Raw genomic sequence first — 19,085 nt, forward strand, 5'->3', positions numbered from 1 at the left:
TATCAACCAATTTAGTTAGATTTCCTGGGTAGACATTAAATTACTAAAACAAGCCTAAAATGAATTAATTAGAACAAATAAGAAAAGTTTCTGTATTTTCACTATTTAAACTTGCACATGTAACTTCCACATAGCTCCATTCATTTTCAAAAAGCACCTCATACACATGACACAATCAAGGGAACATTTATTGTCATTGATGAACATGGGATGAAAAAAATCCAGATCCATTATCCATAGGTGCAATAAGAAGAAAAAGAACTTTGTCAGGAGACTTAGTACCAAACCAAAAAGAACTTGAAGGTCCCTTTGCTTTGGTGATTGAACCACTATATATTACTCCTGGCAAATGATAGAGAGTGTTTACGGCCTCATGCAGATCCTGTAATTAGTTATAAAGGAATTCATAAGCTTGCCAACGTTAGGCACAAAGCCGTTCTACCTTTGAAGATACTATTGAACCCGCTTTTTCTTCACCATCTTCCTGTTTTAGCCATTGCTACCCTTTCCATCCAAAAGCAATAATATCAGTCAGTTCTGGTAACACGACAGTGCTACTTGGTAACTGAACAACTCCACAACAAGGCAGACATACTTATGGGAGTGTACTGCAAATGAAGTTCCCTTACATTTCCATCTTTTCTGATATTTTTGGAAAACTCTCAAGTGTAACATGAAAGAGATTGAGGTCTTCAAGCAAGGTCAACTTGATGGTTGGAAAACTCCTAAGCTTGATGCAACCAAAAGCATTCAATATTTTAAGCTTACCTAGAAACTAAACAAATCGAATCATGAGCTGTAATTAAATTCTGACAACATTCAAATGAAGGTTTCTCAAAATTTGGTTAACCTGATATGTCTGGTATCTTTGTTAAACCTTTTCGCTTGAAAATTTCAAAAGTTTCACATTCACGAACTTCTGCAAAGAAAATTAAAATAAAACAGAAGAAAGAAACAAGTGAATGAATAACCGTAAAGTGAATTTATTAATTTACAAGATGAGGAAAATTTGCTCATTAAACTTACCGTCAATATGTTGGTCAACTCAATTGTAGAAATACGACTGCAGGGTAACTTGCATATGGCAAGTTCCTTGGGATGAAAATCAGATGGTAAACAATGTGACGGATATCCCCACCATTCAAATACTCTCAAACTATTTGGAAGATATTCCGGACCTTTGGAAAAATTACCATTTCTAATAATAAGTGTTTTGAGGTTTTGCATATTTTTGAAAGCTGTTCCATCCCATTGTACTATTTCTTCTTTTTTTGCATCAAATATGGGGTAATCCAGACATATCATTTCAATTTTGCTAGTTGCCTGTCAATGCAAAAGGCATGAATCAACCTTAATACAAGTATATGTAACTATGTAAGACCTCAATACAAATATTCATGGAAAAATCATAAAAGAAAAATACAATTTACGATGTGAAAAATAATAAAAATAAATAAATAAAAATACTAAATCAAACAATTCATGAGTTTCACTCACCGTGTTGTAACCTAAAACTTCCCTTACATCTTTCAATAACCATAATCTCCTGCGCTCACCTGGCTTTGTCATTGATTCCTGTCGGACAATCTCTTGAGCAATCAAGTCATGCATTGTAATTGTATCATTACAAGGCTCTGTACCATGACTAATGTATACTAGAGATTTGTCAACCAAAACGTCAATATAATACTTCATGCACTGACCATAGTGAGCATGAAGTATATCTTGAACCTCTGTCAATTTATATCCTTTGAAGCAACAGGCAATGTCAAGAAGAACACTCTTTTCTTTTACCTTCAAAGAATCAAAGATTACTTTAAGTATCATTTCGATTGGATTATTTGGACTTCTTTCAAGTTGGTCAAAAGTAGATTTCCATTCTTTTACACTTTTTCCAAATAAGTTGGAAGCTAATATTTCCAAAGTCAATGGAAGACTAGAAGCACAAGTTACTGCACGATTTAAGAGCTCCTCATACATTGGATCGAAGTAATGCATCTTAAAAGCTTTCCATTTAAGCAATTGAAGAGCATCATCCTTGTTCAATTTCTTCACCTCATACGTTCTATTAATGTCATCAGATGCTAGCAGCTGTTTGTCTTGTGTTGTGATTATGACTTTGCTTCCAGGACCAAACCAAGCAGGTTTTCCAGTAAGTTCTTGCAATTGCTCAAGCTTGTCAACATCATCTAGAACCATGAGAACCTTCTTCTGCCTGAGCCTACGCGGTTGCATCATTGAAATCACTTGTTGCACACTTGTGAAGTTGATGTCCTTCTCTCCAAGTATTTTCGAAAGAAAGATGTTTTGGAGGTGACGTAACCCATGTTTTTTAAATTTTTCTCTCACGTTTTCAATAAAACAGGAAGCATCAAAATGGTCAGAAATCAGTTTATTATAAACTTCTCGTGCAAGTGTTGATTTCCCTACACCATCAATTCCATGGATCACTAACATGTGGACACCATCATCACGTCCAACATCCAAAAATTTCCTTACTTCCAGCACTTTTGACCGTAATCCAACCGGGTAATGAGCTGGATTAATCTTACTGGAGACCCACTCAACTCTCTCCCCAATACCCTCATCACGTCCAACATCCAAAAGTTTCCTTACTTCCAGCACTTTTGACCGTAATCCAACCGGGTAATGAGCAGGATTAATCTTACTGGAGACCCACTCAACTATCTCCCCAATAAAGTCGTATTCATATCGAGCTCTGCTTCAAACAAAAGTTTTAAGTTAAGTTAAACCAAGCCTTGTATCCATGTCTTGATACATATGTTGTCAAGATTAACATATTTTTTCTTTAAATTTTAACACCAAATCATTAAACAAAGCGAAACTTAATCCAAGAAAAATTATAAAGTAAAAAAGATTGGTAAGGTGGGGTACCCATGTTTGATTTTAATGTCGGACAAGTTAGCTACTTGATGCAGAGCCTTCTTCCATTTCTCCAACTTCTCCATGCTATGCTTTAAACCCTCCTCATGTTTCAACAAGGCTTCTCCATAACTACCTTCCTGCAGTCGCACCTGAGAATGATCCACATTATAAAAGACTGGTAAAACCAACATTCTTTTTCTCTCCAGGCAGTCATGGATGGTTGCAAGTTCGTCTAAACAAAAGGAGGAAGAAGCATAGTTTATAGAGAGCACAATGATGGCAATCTTGGACTCTTCAATTGCCTTCAAAATTGCCGGAGTTATTTCTTCTCCTCTGTTAAGATCTTCATCAATGAAAGTGTGGATTCCGCTGTCACGAAGAGCTTTGTAGAGATAGCCAGTAAAACCATGGAGTGTGTCTGAGCCTCTGAAGCTGAGGAACACATCATAGTTGAATGCTTCTGAATATGACTCTAGTCCAACTGGATAATCCCCAACATGGAAAGGATCCTGTTCAATCTTGCTAGAGACCAATTTAACTATCCTGGTAATAAACTCGTATTCGTATCCATCCCTATTCAAACAGAGAAATTTGTGTGAAGTCAAACTAAATGTCTCATATCCATTTCTTGATATGTATGTTTTTCAAGGTTAATAAATATCTTCAACTCTTTAAATTTTAACATTAAAACAGCATTAGATAAGTGAAAATTAATTAATGGAATTGAAGCAAAATAAGTTAAAAGACTGGCGAGGAAGACCCTTGTTTGAAATGATAGCCTGAGAAGTTAGCTGTTTCATGCAGAGCCATCTTCCATTTCTCCAGTTTCTCCATGTTATGCTCCAACCCGTCCATTTTAGCTTTGAACTTCGTTTCATGATTAGCCAATGCTTCTCCAAAACTACCTCTATGGTATCGAATATTAGAAGGATCCACCTTGTAAAAAATTGGCAAAACCAACAAACGTTTTCTCTTAACGCACTCAAGGATGTAAGCAAGTACGTTTAAGCAAAATGAGGAAGATGCATAGTTCTGAGAGAGAACGATGATGAAAAATCTGGAGTCTTCAATTTTCTTCTCAAGTTCTGACGTTATTTCGTCACCTCTCTGGAGCTCCTCATCATCAACGAAGGTGTGAATTTCACTGTCATGAAGGGCTCTGCAGAGATTGCCAGTGAAACTGTAACGAGTATCTTCTCCTCTGAAGCTGAGGAACACATCATTGGTGAAGGAAGATGATGATGGCACATCTATGAAACATGAGAAGAAAAAGATTAGTATGATTGTGGATGGAGTGTTGGAGTTCAAAATTTCTAATCTTACGTTTCAAAGCATTCTTTTGTTCTTCCCCCAAAGCATCAAAGCTTACTTTTAGTATCTTTTGGATTTCATTACTGGGAATTCTCTTATATTGTTCAAGAGCAGATTCCCATTCTGCTACCGTCCTTCCAAACAAGTTAGAACCTATGACTTCCAAAGCCAATGGAAGGCCAGAAGCATAAGTTACTACACGATTCAAGACGTCCTCATAACTTGGATCAATTTTTTCTCTTCTAAAAGCAGTCCAAGTAAGCAATTGAAGAGCAGCATTGTGATTCAAAACCTCCACCTCATAAGTTCTTTCAACGCCATGATATTTTAGTAGATTTTTATCCCGAGTGGTAATGATGACTCTGCTACCGGGACCAAACCAATCAGGACTTCCAACAATAGCCCTTAATTGTTCCTGCTTGTTAACATCGTCTAAAATCAAGAGAACTTTCTTTTGTCCGAGACTACGTCGTATCATTGAAGCTCCTTCTTGCCAACTTGTTAAGGTGATGTACTTCTCACCAAGTAATTCTAAAAGAAGGATGCTTTGAAGGTGTATTAACCCGTGTTTATTTGATGCTTCTCTAACGTTTTGAAGAAAACAGGATTCATCAAAATCGAGAGCAATCAAATTATAAACTTCCCGAGCAAGTGTTGTTTTTCCTGACCCGCCCATTCCATGGATCCCTATGATGTGGACAACATCATGGGATTCAACATCCAAAAGCTTCATTACCTCTGTCACTTGTGACTCTAGACCAACTGGATAATCCGCAACATGTAAAGAAGCACGACTAATCTTCCTAGAGACCTCCTCAACAATATTCCCAATAAAGTTGTATTCATATCCATCTCTGTTTCAAAGAAACAAAAAAAGTTATAATGAAGTCAGCCTAAAATCCTTGGATCCATGTCTCGATAGGTACATCAATTGTCAAGGTTAACAAGAACATTTCTTTTCTACTTAAATTATACTAGTTAAATCAAAGACAAGTAAAACCTAATCCTATAAAAACCATAAAGTAAAATATATTAGTATGATTGTATACCCATCTTTGAAATGATAGCCAGGCAAGTCAGCTACTTGATGCAAAGCCATCCTCCATTTCTGCAGCTTCTCCTTCTTAGCTTTGAACCTCTCCTGATGCCTAGTCATTGCTTCTCCATAACTACCTTTCTGGTGTCTGACATCAGAAGGATCTACCTTGTAAAAGACCGGTATAACCAACTGCCCTTCACTCTTGCAGTCAAGGATGGTTACAAGTTCATCTAAACAAAGCGAGGAAGAAGCATAGTTTTCAGAAAGCACAGTAATAGCAATCCTGGACTCTTGAATTGCCTTGAAAAGTGCAGGTGTTATTTCGTCTCCTCTCGAAAAATCATCAATGAAAGTATAGATTCCCCTGTCATGAAGAGCTCTGTAGAGGTTGCCAGTGAAACCATGGCGTGTGTCTTCCCCTCTGAAGCTGAGGAACACATCATAGATGGATGCAAGGGAACGTTTTGTCCCAGCCATTATTAGAAGAAAAAAGTTCAGTATGATAATGGTTGATATGGTGGGAGTGTAGAATCAAACTTGAACAAATATGAAAAAGATAGTATAGAAAATGTTTATTATTACGCAAAGTAACACCGACATCGTACCAAAGTAGATAGCCTTGTGGAAAATATCTCGCTTTTTTTTTTGTTCTTTTCTCTCTGTCAAATAAGTCAAAATCGTACTAAATATTAATTTCTCCCCGTCCCCCATTAAAATTGTCATACATTAAAAAATTAGTAAAATTCACAAATTCTGTGAGCTGAGATTAATGTGCAAGAACACATTCTTTCAACTCCAAGTTCAAAGCTATTTTCGGAACTTTAGCCCTCAAAAAGGGAACCCGGATTCAAAATTATGGTTCATTTAACTTTCCATAGGATGAGAATTAGACGTTTGTTCGAAAGGACGTTTAGATAAATAAAACTAAGCTGGAGAAAATTAATTTAAAACTGAATTACAATTTTAGTTTTCAAACAATATTTTCCAGAATTCAATTTTTACATACTATTAACATAAAAAAATATATCCTACCAATTCATCAAAAATAAAGGTAGACGAGACTTGTGAAGTAGTTATTATTTCAATAATTATTTATATACATAGTTAATTATTTTTATAATTAATTATAGAAATCATTTTTATATTTAAATATGTTGAAAAATACTACTTCAATCTATTTTATTTAAATAGTTTAAAAAATACTTTTTGTATTGAAAATTTTACTAGAAGTATAAAGTTATTGATTCCTAATAACAAAAAAGGTTATTAATTCCATAAAAAAGCATAAAGTTATTAATCAACTGTTGGTACATCCTTCCCAAGAAAAATTATAAATTTTTAATCATAAGTATGATTTTTTTAATTAATTTGATTTTTTTTAATTATATAAGCTTCAAAGGTTTTCTTGCATTAGAATTGTGTTTGACTCATTTTTGTATTTTAAACATTGCCTTAAAATTTAAATTTAGAAATAAGAGGTTTAAATATGTTAACTCGTTGACAAGTGTACCAAATTTGTCAAGTAGTCGGAAGTTCGAGTATAAAATCCACAGAGATCTTGTGTTATACTTATCTTAGATACTTTTCAATTTATAAGGGAATAAAAGAAAGAGTAGAACACAGAATAGAAGGCAATAATAGTAAATTATGAATAAAAAGCAAAAGAATTAAAAACAGAATAATTAAAGAGAGAATTCAATAGAATGCGAATATTAGGACCTAGCATGTCTTGTTTGCCTAGGATGTATGACTTTATGATTTTTCTTTATCAATTTAGGTGATTCTATTCTATCCACATCTATTCATTTACTTGCTCCTGATTTTTCACGATGACAAGCCTATTTTATTTATCTATCTCTCAAATTCCTTTGCAAAGACTCAACAAATAAAATGCATGAAGTATGAATTCTAGATGTTTGCAAGAATGCATGGACATAAAATTATCATTCTATTCCTAGCAATGACTTTCTTATGAAATCCTTTCTTTTTTGTTCTATTAGAAGTTACCCTCTTCCGAGTGTCTAACTCCTAAAACTAATGCATACATATTTTCTCTAAATCTTATTTAGAAGTTACCTTCTCTTGAGCGTATAACCCCTAAAAGAATATAAAGATGAATAATGCAAGATAAAAGTAGAAAAGATAATAGAATAGAAAAACCTAGAAAAGAATCATGTTGCATTGATAAATATGAAGTACATCACACATCTCTTTGGCTCTTTTTAAGCCTGTTAGGTCCTAACTAGGGGTTTAGCCACTCATGGTCATTGAGGGCTTTACAATAAGAGACATCTCTTTGGCTTTTTAGGCCTGTCAGACCCTAACTAGAGGTTTAGCCACTCATGGCCATTGAGGGCTTTACAATGAGAGGGGTGAAAGAAATATGATAAAAAAAGAGAAGAGAGTAAGAATTCTCAGGCTTTAGGTAGTAGTGAGAGTGTCCTGAGACTTGGTGTGTTTTCTCCTTGGCCTGATTCTCCATTTATAGCTGATGAAGTGGACTTGGGCTTGATTCAAAAAATCTTCCTTATTTATCTTTTTGATATCTTTTGGATCTTGTAAATTTTATCTTTCCTATATATCTACAAGTCATAGATAAGAAATATATCAATTCATATCTTTTAAGCCAAAAATAACTGCTAAATAAATATCTTTAAAGGTATTTTAAAAATAGCTCATATTTAGCAGTTATCAATATCTTTTAGATGTTGTAATCTTATCTTTTCATATCTGCAAGCCATAAATAATAATAGTATCAATTCTTATCATTTAAGCAAAAAATAAATGTTAAATAAATATTTTCAAAGATATTTTCAATATATTTTTATTATAAAATCATAATAAAAGCAGGCTCTGAATGCTTCAACACTTTCAATGGCTGCAATTTTTCTCAAATTCCCTTAGCTGGACCTTCTTGCATTTGTCATGATCTTGCAATGGAAGCATAAACAAACACTAAGATAGAATTGGTTGGTGGCAGAAATCAATCAAGTCAGCTTGCCTCACTTTTCCTCACAAGGCTTTAGTGTTTCTCTCTGCACACAAGTGCCTTGAATGAGTGTTTAAATTTATACGACCTGCAATTGATGTTCCCAATTTTGCACTTCATCTCAGTTAAAGTTATCCTGCTTACACTTGGTGGATCACTAAGGACTTTTATTGGCTTGTAATGTGACTTGGCTAATCAAAGAAATTATGGTTTTTCTAAGATTTAAAAAATTAGGGTTATAAGAGAGCATTTATCCTAGAAAAATTTTCACTTATTCAACCTAGCGTTTTTTTTTCCAGTTCATTGTTCTAATAGCACTTATGGCACCTATTTATTTTCTGCCCTTATTATTCTTCTTTCCCTTTTTTTTGGAAAGAAACTTTTGGGCCTACAATTTTTTTTAGGAAAGAAACTTTGGGCATACATTTTTTTTAGGGTGCCTTAATTTGTGCTATTTTACCTTCTTGAGATAATTTTTACCTTAACCCTCCCCAAATTAGGAGCATATCATAACTAAGATCCTTATGCTCTCTTAAACCCTAAAACAAGGTAGGAAATAATTAAAGTAAGCTTAAGGGTTTTTTAAAAAGAAACATGATTATCATTTTTGGCTCAAATAGGGTGCAAGGGATAAATTATCATCAAAGGTTGGCTTTTTGGCTAAGTGGCTAAAAATAAGAAGAAACATGGCCTTGATCATTTCCACCTCATGTAATTAATCAAGCAGTCTAAGAATGATGCAAAAGCGGGAAATTAAAAACAGACGTTCTCTCATAAGTAAGTTTCACACAACTCACCGGGACAAAACAAAGTTGTTGGCTTACCGCACATGATTTCTTCCCGACGGACTAACCTTTTCCTCTCTTTGATGTGATTCATACTCCACTACTTGAACTAACATTTGCCTTCATGAAACCAGCATTTTCATAAAAATTGGTATGCAACATTTCAAGTGTCTAAGTCCTTCAGAAAAAGCTTAAAAAGTGACTTCAAAATTATCATGCAATTTTTATTCAGTGACATAAAATGACTGAATTTAAACTACTGGAATTAAATTGTTGAAATTAAAGTAAGATAAAGAAAAACAAAAACTAAAGACAAGAAACATAAAGAAACAAAAGAAAAGAAGAAATATTGGTCTCAATCTTGTGTGGGCCTTGGATCCCAATCTGCTGCTAGATATGCAATATGGTCTCATCCTTAGTTCTAGCTTCAGTGATATCTTTGACCTTAGAGGGCTCACGCCCCATCAGTAGAGGGTTGAACTCCTGGCCAAGCAACCTACTGGATGAATGCCTCTGAGTCATCAATTGTGGATACATCCCAAGTGGACTGAGAGTCCACGAAGATCCTGAAAAATCCTTTTTTTTTAACATAAAATCTAACTTTTATACAAATGTGCTGGGTTGCCTCCCAACCAGCGCTTAGTTTATCGTTTTTAGCTAGACGTTGTACCTTCCTTCAGGGGTCCTTCAGGTAGTCAACGCTTGTCAACCTCTCCAATTGTCTGCCATTATAGATCTTCAAACGTTGTCCATTGACGATCCATCTCTTCTCACGATTGTCTCCTATAGAGTCCATCAATTCTACTGCTCCATGAGGTCTCACTTCTTTAATCACAAATGGCCCTGACCACTTTGATTTCAGCTTTCCTGGGAATAATTTAAGCCTGGAGTTACAAAGTAAAACTTGTTGGCTTGGCTGGAAGTCTTGTCTCTGCAATTTCTTGACATGATACGGCTTCATCTTTTGCTTATAAATTCTATAGGACTCATAAGCGTTCAGTCTCATGTCTTCTAACTCCAACAACTGTAATTTCCTCCTTTCTCCTGATGCGGCTTCATCGAAGTTGAGCAATTTGAGAGCCCAATAGGCCTTATGCTCCAACTCTACTGGTAAGTGGCATGCCTTCCCATATACTAGCTGGAATAGAGACAATCCGATGGGGGTCTTGAATGTTGTCCTATAGGCCCAGAGAGTATCATCTAGCTTTAAAGCTCAATCCTTTCTTGATGATGCCACAATCTTTTCAAGGATTCGCTTAAGCTCTCTGTTAGAAATTTCTGCTTGGCCATTTGTCTGGGGATGATAAGGTGTAGCCACCTTATGACAAACATTGTAATGCCCAAGGACTTTCTTCAATTGGTTGTTGCAGAAGTGCATTCCCCCATCGCTGATTAGGGCTCGTGGGACTCTAAAACGGGAGAAAATATTTTTCTTTAAGAACTTTATTACTACCCTGGCATCATCTTTCGGAGTGGCTATGGCTTCCACCCACTTTGACACATAGTCTACAGCTACCAACATATAAATATTCCCGTATGAAGAAGGAAGGGGTTCCATAAAGTCAATGCCCCAACAGTCAAAAATCTCTACCTCCATGATATTCTGCAGCAGCATCTCATTTCTTCTAGAAATTTCTCCTGTTCTCTGACATTTATCACAACAACACACAAAATTGTGAACATCTTTAAAGACAGAGGACCAGAAAAAACCTGATTGTAGCATTTTTGTCGTTGTCTTGTCTCCACTGTGGCGACCGCCATAAGGTGAATTGTGGCAATGCCAAAGAATGCTTTGTGCTTCATCCATTGTAACACATCTCCTTAGCAGATTATCAGCTCTTGTTTTGAACAAATGCGGGTCATCCCACACATAGAAGCAGGCATCGTGCAAGAATTTCTTCCACTGACTCCAATTGAATTCTTCCGGAATGATCCTCGTGGCTTTGTAATTAGCCATATCAGCAAACCATGGTCTTGTGGCAACCTTTGAACCTACCAGATAGGACCTGAATTTCTCCAATGGCTAGCATCTCCTTCTCTATAGTGGCATAATTAACTTGTGCTTCATTGAGGACTTTGCTAGCATAATAAATGGCGTGAAATACCTTGTCTTCCCTTTGTCCTAGAACTACACCCACTGCATAGTCACTGGCATCACACATCAACTCAAATTCTTTACTCTAGTCTAGTGCAATCATTATTGGTGTTGCCATGAGCTTGGTCTTTAGGTTCTGGAATACTGTTGAACAATCATCGTCAAAATTAAAAATCACATCCTTATTCAACAAATTACTTAATGGCCTTGCAATCTTTGAGGAGTCCTTGATGAACCTCCTAGAAAAATCCGCATGCCCTAAAAAGCTTTTAATTCCTTTTACATTTGATGGTCGTGGAAACTTTTCAATTACTTCTATTTTTTCCTTATCTACCTCAATCCCTCGGACTGAAAATCTTGTGGCCCAGAACTATACCTTCTTGAACCATGAAGTGGCATTTTTCCCAATTCGGCACTAGGTTAGTTTCTACATACCTTTGTAGTACTATCTCCAAGTTCTTCAAGCAACTTTCAAATAAAAGGCCCAAATACTGAAAATTTGTCCATGAATACCTCAATACATTTCTCCACCATGTCTGAAAAAATGGCCAGCATACACCTCTGAAATGTGGCTGGTGCATTACATAACCCAAATGGCATCCGTCTATCGGCAAAGACACTAAAAGGGCATGTAAAGGTCGTCTTCTCCTAATCCTTGGGGTCCACCGCGATCTGGTTATAACCTGAGTATCCATCTAAGAAGCAGTAGTATGCATGTCCCGCAAGCCTCTCCAGCATCTAATCCATGTAGGGCAAGGGAAAGTGGTCCTTCCTTGTGGCTTCATTCAGCTTGCGGTAGTCGATGCATATTCGCCAGCCAGTGACGGTCCGTGTTGGTATCATATCGTTCTTCTCATTCTGAATGATTGTCATGCCTTTTTTTCTTTGGTACCACCTGTACTGGGCTTACCCAAGCTCTGTCAGAGATGGGGTAGATAAGCCCAGCCTCTAGAAGCTTGAGCACCTCTTTCATTACCTCTTCCTTCATTGTTGGGTTCAGCCTTCTCTAGGGTTGTTGAACTGACCTGTAGTCTTCTTCCATCATTATCATGTGCATGCAGTAGGCAAGGATAATACCTTTGAGATCCAATATATGCCACCCAATTGCTTCCTTGTGTTTCTTCAGAATTTCTATTAACATGTTTTCTTCTTCGGATGTGAGTGCATTGTTGATCACCACAGGCTTAGTCTCATCTTCTTCAAGGAACACATACTTTAGATGGTTGGGAAATATCTTTAATTCTACCTTCTTTTTCTCAGATGGAGTCTTGCTCTTTAGTTCATCAAAACTAGCTTCCTCCTCAGGGATGTTATCTTGTCGATCCAAGTCTTCTAAGCAAGCCTTGAGATCTTCTTCTTCTTCACTGGTTAGGCAATCTACCGCATTCACCATGGCTCTTTCCAACGAAGTCTGTGGTGTTTCAAGAGCGCTAACGTCTTCCTTGTCAATTTCTTCTACCTTGAAGCACTTCCAGCTCTCCCTTGGGTACTTCATTGCTTTAAACAGGTCGAAGGTTACCTTCTGATTGTCAACGCTCAACTCTAGATTTCCATTCCCCATATCCACCACCAATTGGCAGTCAGCATGAAGGGTCTGCCTAAGATAAGAGGAATCTCTGTGTCTTTTTTGATATCCATAATGACAAAGTCCATTGGAAAAGTGAAGTGGCAGACTTTGACTAGGACATCTTCTACCATCCCATATGGTCTTGCGATTGAACGGTCTGCTAGCTGAAGCGTCATCCTGATAGGGTCTATCTTCAGATCACCAATTCTCTTGCACATTGATAGGGACATCAGATTGATACTTGCTCCTAAGTCAATGAGGGCCTTGTCTATCGCCTCTTTCCCTATGGTGCAAGGGATAGTTACACTTCTGGGGTCTTTGAATTTCTTGGGTAGTTTCCTCTGTATCATTGCATTGCAATTGCCTCCCACCATAATGTTTTCATTGTCAATATACTTCCCCTTCTTGGTGAGGATGTCCTTCATGAACTTGGAATAAAGTGGCATCTACTGTAAGGCTTCCCCGAATGGCATTGTTATCTCCATCCCCTTGAATATTTCCAAGAAACGCTTAAAGTAGCTCTCCTTGTTCTTCCTGGATGACAATAAAGGATATGGGGGCTCCTTTAGAAGGACTGGTGGCTTTTCTTTCTTAGCCTCTCGGGCTAGCTGGCTTTTGGTCTTAGGAGTTAAGACCATCTATTCTTCTTCTCTCGTCTCCTTCTTTGTCTATCCTTCGTTCCCCAAACTGGTCTTCCTTTGCTTATTTCTCCTCTTGTGCCTTCTTCTAGCTTCTGGTCAGCACAACCTTGCACTCTTCCTTGGGGTTCTTTTCCGTGTTGGCTCCAAAGCTACTGGAGGGTCTTTCAGCCATCTGTATGGCCAATTGTCCTACCTGCATTTCAAAGTTTTTGATTGAGGCTTCTGTGCTTCGGTAATTCGACATTGAAATCTATATGAATTGGTTTAGCGTCTCCTCAAGCTTGTTGGTTTTCTCATGAATATCTACCCCTTGGTTGAGATTCTGGACAGGCTGACTTTATTGCTCCTTGTTGTATTGATTCCCTGGGTGATTCCTCCAGCTTGAGCCTTGTGTAAAGTTCCTTCCTTGGTTGAATCCTGGTGGGCCACTATTAAATCCGGTTGATCCTTGATTGAATCCAAACAAACCTTCTTGGTTGTAACCTTGGAATCTGTGGCGATTTGGTATGCCCATGTAGTTGACTTCCCTGGAAGGGTCTTCTTGGATCGTGCATTGTCCAGGCTCGTGTATTCCTCCACATGTATGACATCCTCCTACCTGCAAAACAGAAAAGTGAGAAGGACTTACTGCTTGTAGTTGTTATGGTAGCTTACTGAGAGTCTCTATTAGGGCTTCTATTTGTCGGGACAACAGCTTGTTATGTCCCAAGGTTGCATCTTGAGTGGTGAGTTCTAGAAGGCTTCTCTTTGTTGGTGCATATGTGCGATCACGAAGAATGGCGTGATCACTAGTCGCCATGTTTTCTATGAGTTCCATTGCCTCCTCCGGTGTCTTTAGCTTGATCTTCCCTCCTGCGGATGCATCCAGTAATTGCTTTGATTGTGGTCACAGGCCATCTATGAAGATGTTCAGTTGCACCGGTTCACTGTACCCATGTGTAGGCGTCTTCCTGAGTAGTCTGTGGAAACGATCGAGCGCCTCGTTGAGGGATTCGTCAGGAAATTGATGGAATGAAGAGATTTCCATCTTCCCTTCAGCGATCTTTGACTCTACGAAGTATTTCTTCAAGAACTTCTCTACGACTTCTTCCCATGTTTGTAGGTTGTTACCCTTGAATGAGTGTAACCACCTTTTTGCCTCCCCTACTAGTGAAAAGGAAAAGAGATTGAGGCGTATTGCATTTTCAGGAACTCTGACTATCTTGACTGTATTGCAAATATCTATATAGGAGGCGAGGTGAGCATAAGGATCCTCGTTTGGAAGACCATGGAAGAGGTTTCCTTTGATTAATTGGATGAGAGAGTGAGGATAAGAGATGTTGGCCGCTTGAACCTCTGGCCTTGTGATGCTTGGGAAGAATTGTGGAGTAGCGATACTAGAGTAGTCCTCTAGTGTGACTCGTTGTGCATGTGCCTCCTCCATTTGAATATGGATTTATGGATAAGGGGGAGGTGAGGTGTATCCGCTTTCTTGTGCTTCTTGCTTCCTTCCTCTTGCAACATTGTTACGCCTGCAAGTGGCTTCAATTTCCAAGTTGATACGGACTATATCTCCAGTTGCAGTTCCACCTCATATACACAAAAACAAGTACTACCCGTGCAAATTATGGTAGAAAAAGTACAAAGAGAATGAGAAAGAAAAAGTGCAAAATAAAGAATTGCTTACAAATTGAAAAGGTATGGCAACCAAGTACGAAGACAAAATCCCCGACAACGGCGTCAAAAACTTGTTAACTTGTTGGCAAGTGTACCAAATTTGTCATAAGTAGTAAAGTACTCGGAAGTCCGAGTTTCGAATCCACATGAATTTTGTGTTGTACTTATCTTGGATACTTTTTAATTTATAAGGGAATAAAAGAAAGAGTAGAAGACAGAATCTAAAGCAATAATAGTAAACTATGAATAAAAAGCAAAAGAATTAAAAGCAGAATAATTAAAGAAAGAATTCAGTGGAATGCGAATGTTAGGACCTAGCATGCCTTGTTTGCCTAGGATGTATGACTTTATGATTTTTCTTTATCAATTTAGGTGATTCTTTTCTACCCACATCTGTTTATTTACTTGCCCCTGATTCCTCAGGATGACAAGCCTATTTTATTTATCTATCCCCCAAGTTCCTTTGCAAAGACTCAACAAATAAAATTCATGAAGTATGAATTCTAGATGTTTGCAAGAATGCATGGGCATAAAATTATCATTCTATTCCTAGCAATGACTTATGAAATCCTTTCTTTTTGTTCTATTAGAAGTTACCTTCTTCCAAGTGTCTAACCCTTAAAACTAATGTATGCATATTTTCTCTAAATCTCATTTAGAAGTTACCCTCTCCCGAGCGTCTAACCCCTAAAAGAATATAAAGATGACTAATGCAAGATAAAAGCAGAAAAGATAATAGAATAGAAAAACCTGAAAAAGAATCTTGTTGCATTGATAAATATGAAGTACATCATACATTTCTTTGACTTTTTAGACCTGTTAGGCCCTAACTAGGGGTTTAACCACTTATGATCAGTGAGGACTTTACAATGAGAGGGGTGAAAGAAAGATAATAAAAAGAGAGAAGAGAGTAAGAATTCTCAGGCTTTAGGTAATAGTGAGAGTGTTCTGAGACTTGGTGTGTTTTCTCCTTGGCCTGACTCTCCATTTATAACTGATGAAGTGGACTTGGGCTTGATTCAAAAAATCTTCCTTATTTATCTTTTTGATATCTTTTGGATCTTGTAAATTTAATCTTTCCTATATCTACAAGTCATAAATAAGAAAAATATCAATTCATATCTTTTAAGCCAAAAGTAACTGATAAATAAATATCTTTAAAGATATTTTTAAAATAACTCATATTTAGCATTTATTAATATCTTTTGGATGTTGTAATCTTATCTTTTCATATCTGCAAACCATAAATAATAAAAGTATCAATTCTTATCATTTAAGTCAAAAATAACTGCTAAATAAATATTTTTTAACCGCTAATTAATATATTTTTATTAGAAAATAACTCATATTTAACCGTTATCAAAATATAACTAAAAAATTTAATATATATATTTTTTTAATTTTCATTAATGTAAATTAAGGAAGTTTGGTGGATATTTCCCATAGAATCTTGGTGGATGTTACACGGACATATGTATATCGTACGAAGCAGGATATTATTTCGCGGACATACGGTTCAAACTTGTGGACACTAGTCTTTTGCCCGTGCCGACGCCCAGGCTCATACTCCTATTTGAGTATTGAAAAGTTGGAATAATTGATATTGAGTTATAGGTAATAAAGTATGATTTTAAGGTAACATGTTAATATTATATATTGTTTGAGATTGTTTATAATAAAAGAAAGGATGCACAATAAAAAGATGTGAATCAAACAATTACATGATTCGATAATTGGATAATATGTACCTCACTAAGTCATGAAACATCAAGAGGCAGAAAAAAGTTTTGAGCAAAAAATATAAGTCAATGAAATAAGTTTATAATTAATCAAAACAAATCATAAACTATTTAGTCAAAGTTAAAAAGAAATTGAAAAATTGTTTGATACCCAAAGGTATTGAACTTAAAACATTAACAAAAATATGAGAAGAAGGCACATGAAAAAACCTCTGGGATGCACATGACTATAATCAGATATTAGTAGTGTTAGACCGTGCCTTCAAATTGTTGACTGTGTTTTTTTGTGTTCTTTTTTTATCGAATCCCCTCCATCATAAATTAAAGAAAGCAATACACACAAAAATTACTGAGTATAAACCTTTCGTCCACGTTTAATCTACAATTAAAATTCATAGAACATTATAATGGTAACCCGAAATCTGACAACATAAATAAAAATGTGAGAAGAAGGCACATGAAAGAACTTCTAGGATGCACATGACTACAATCAGATATTAGTAGTGTTAGACCGTTCAAATTGTTAACTACATTTTTTTTTCTCTTCTTTTTGATCGAATCTCGTCCATCATAAATTAAAGAAAGCAATACACACACAAAAATTACAGAGCATAAACCTTTCGTCCACGTTTAATCTACAATTAAAATTCATAGAACATTGCAGATGGTAACCAAAATCTTACATTAATAAAAATGTGAGAAGAAGGCACGCGAAAGAATCTCTGGGATACACATGACTACAATCAGATATTAGTAGTGTTAGATCGTGCCTTCAAATTATTGACTGTATTTTTTTTTTCTCTTCTTTTTTATCGTATCCCTTCCATCATAAATTAAAGAAAGCAATACACACTAAAAAATTATTCAACATAAACCTTTCATCCACGTTTAATCTACAATTAAAATTCATAGAATATTACATATGGTAATCGAAATCTTACAACATTAATAACCACTCTGTTTCCCATAATAACCACTCTGTTTCCCCACCTATGATGGATCAACATCATAGAAAATTGGAAGAACACGACTCGGCGATGCTTCAATGGTGCAGTTGCAGATGTGTGCAAGTTCACGCAAACACCAAGTTGAGGAAGCATAGTTCTTAGAGAAGACCACAAGGAAAAGGCGAGACTCTTGAATGGCCTGTAGCAGCTCGGGTGCTATGCCTATGGATTCGCCTTTCTGAAGATGTGTATCATCTTTGAAGGCATGGATGCTATTTTCAAAGAGAGACTCAAAGAGAAAAGCAGTGAAGTTGTTGCGCGTGTCTTCACCGCGGAAGCTGACAAACACATCATATGTAGTGATGATCGCATGAGATGAAGAAGAAGCCATTGCAAATTTGCAATTGCAGAAGCGTAATGCGAGGACAATTACTGTGGGCAGTGAAGAAATATTATAAAGCTAATAATTGTAGAAAGAAACGCTTCTCTCTTTATTTTTCCAATTTGCTTTATAGAAAGCAAATAATTGTAGTTAACTTGTCAGTTTCTCTTGTCACAATTGCCTCTTAGAATATTCATTCTTCAACCTACCTTACATGTTCTGCCATCTTGGCTTTACTTTTCCTCTTTATCTGTTTGATTTTTGTTTTGGTATTTTCACTTTATTTTTCTCTTGTTCTGTTTATTCAAATCAAGATACAATAATTTTTTTCTTATCTCTAGAAGTAATAAACGGTATAAAAAAATTTATAACATTCACGTGTGTCACTAATTGTTGTGATTAATAGTGAATGAGGGCCTGGGGCAGTTTTCTTACCACGCTTTTGTGCATGTGCTCTATTAGGATGCTTTAAGCCCAATTACTGACTTTGAGTACAAAGTTAATTGTGAATTGGCGGGTATTGATAAGCCAGCTGTATCTTGACCATAGAATTTTAGGAGCTGTATTTAACTCTATTTTCTAATGAAGGGAGATAAGAAAGTTAATATTTAAAATTTTATTTTGTTCTCTTCGACTGTCCCTGTCTCGAATTTGGGATAATTTTCCTCTTTTATGGTATCATGGTGTTAGAAGTCATTGCAAAAGCTGTGAAGATGCAAAGCAAGGTCAATGGTTTCTGGATACAAGGAAAGCGTGGACAGTGAAGAAGGTGTTTTTCTTGGCAGCTTCTCCCTTTCCATGTGTTAGGACCACAGAAACCTTATCACCTTATCACTTATTTAATGTGTAACTTGGCTGTTAGCGCATCACAGTTATTGTGAGACCCGTAGGAATGTTCATTATCATCAATTAAAGTTATCAAACAAATTAGTTGATATAATAGAAGGATCAAGTCAAAAGTAATAATTTTACGGATGAAATTATTAGTTTATTTAAGAAAGATAGATATTGAAAGACCATGATTTCCTATCCTTCTTCCTCGTGTATA

General features: G+C 36.3%; 2 protein-coding genes and 1 pseudogene across 2 annotated transcripts; all 3 read right to left on the bottom strand.

Moving 5' to 3' along the window:
* Positions 1–5,806, bottom strand: LOC114417039 (annotated as a pseudogene).
* Positions 5,807–12,647: 6,841 nt separating this feature from the next.
* Positions 12,648–13,118, bottom strand: LOC114416311. The gene has a single exon (XM_028381175.1). It carries the CDS (start codon positions 13,116–13,118, stop codon positions 12,648–12,650), a length of 471 nt encoding a protein of 156 aa, XP_028236976.1.
* A 4,436-nt stretch (positions 13,119–17,554) lies between these two features.
* Positions 17,555–18,249, bottom strand: LOC114417047 (toll/interleukin-1 receptor-like protein). The gene has a single exon (XM_028382141.1). It carries the CDS (start codon positions 18,044–18,046, stop codon positions 17,699–17,701), a length of 348 nt encoding a protein of 115 aa, XP_028237942.1. The 5' UTR covers positions 18,047–18,249; the 3' UTR covers positions 17,555–17,698.
* Between the last annotated feature and the right edge of the window lie 836 nt (positions 18,250–19,085).

Source organism: Glycine soja, chromosome 6 (genome assembly GCF_004193775.1).
Source record: "Glycine soja cultivar W05 chromosome 6, ASM419377v2, whole genome shotgun sequence".
NCBI classification, from domain to species: domain Eukaryota; kingdom Viridiplantae; phylum Streptophyta; class Magnoliopsida; order Fabales; family Fabaceae; genus Glycine; species Glycine soja.

Excerpts from the sequence above, each read along its gene's own strand:
- LOC114416311 (XM_028381175.1), bottom strand. The coding sequence starts at position 13,118 with ATGCCACTTTATTCCAAGTTCATGAAGGACATCCTCACCAAGAAGGGG.
- LOC114417047 (XM_028382141.1), bottom strand. The coding sequence starts at position 18,046 with ATGGCTTCTTCTTCATCTCATGCGATCATCACTACATATGATGTGTTT.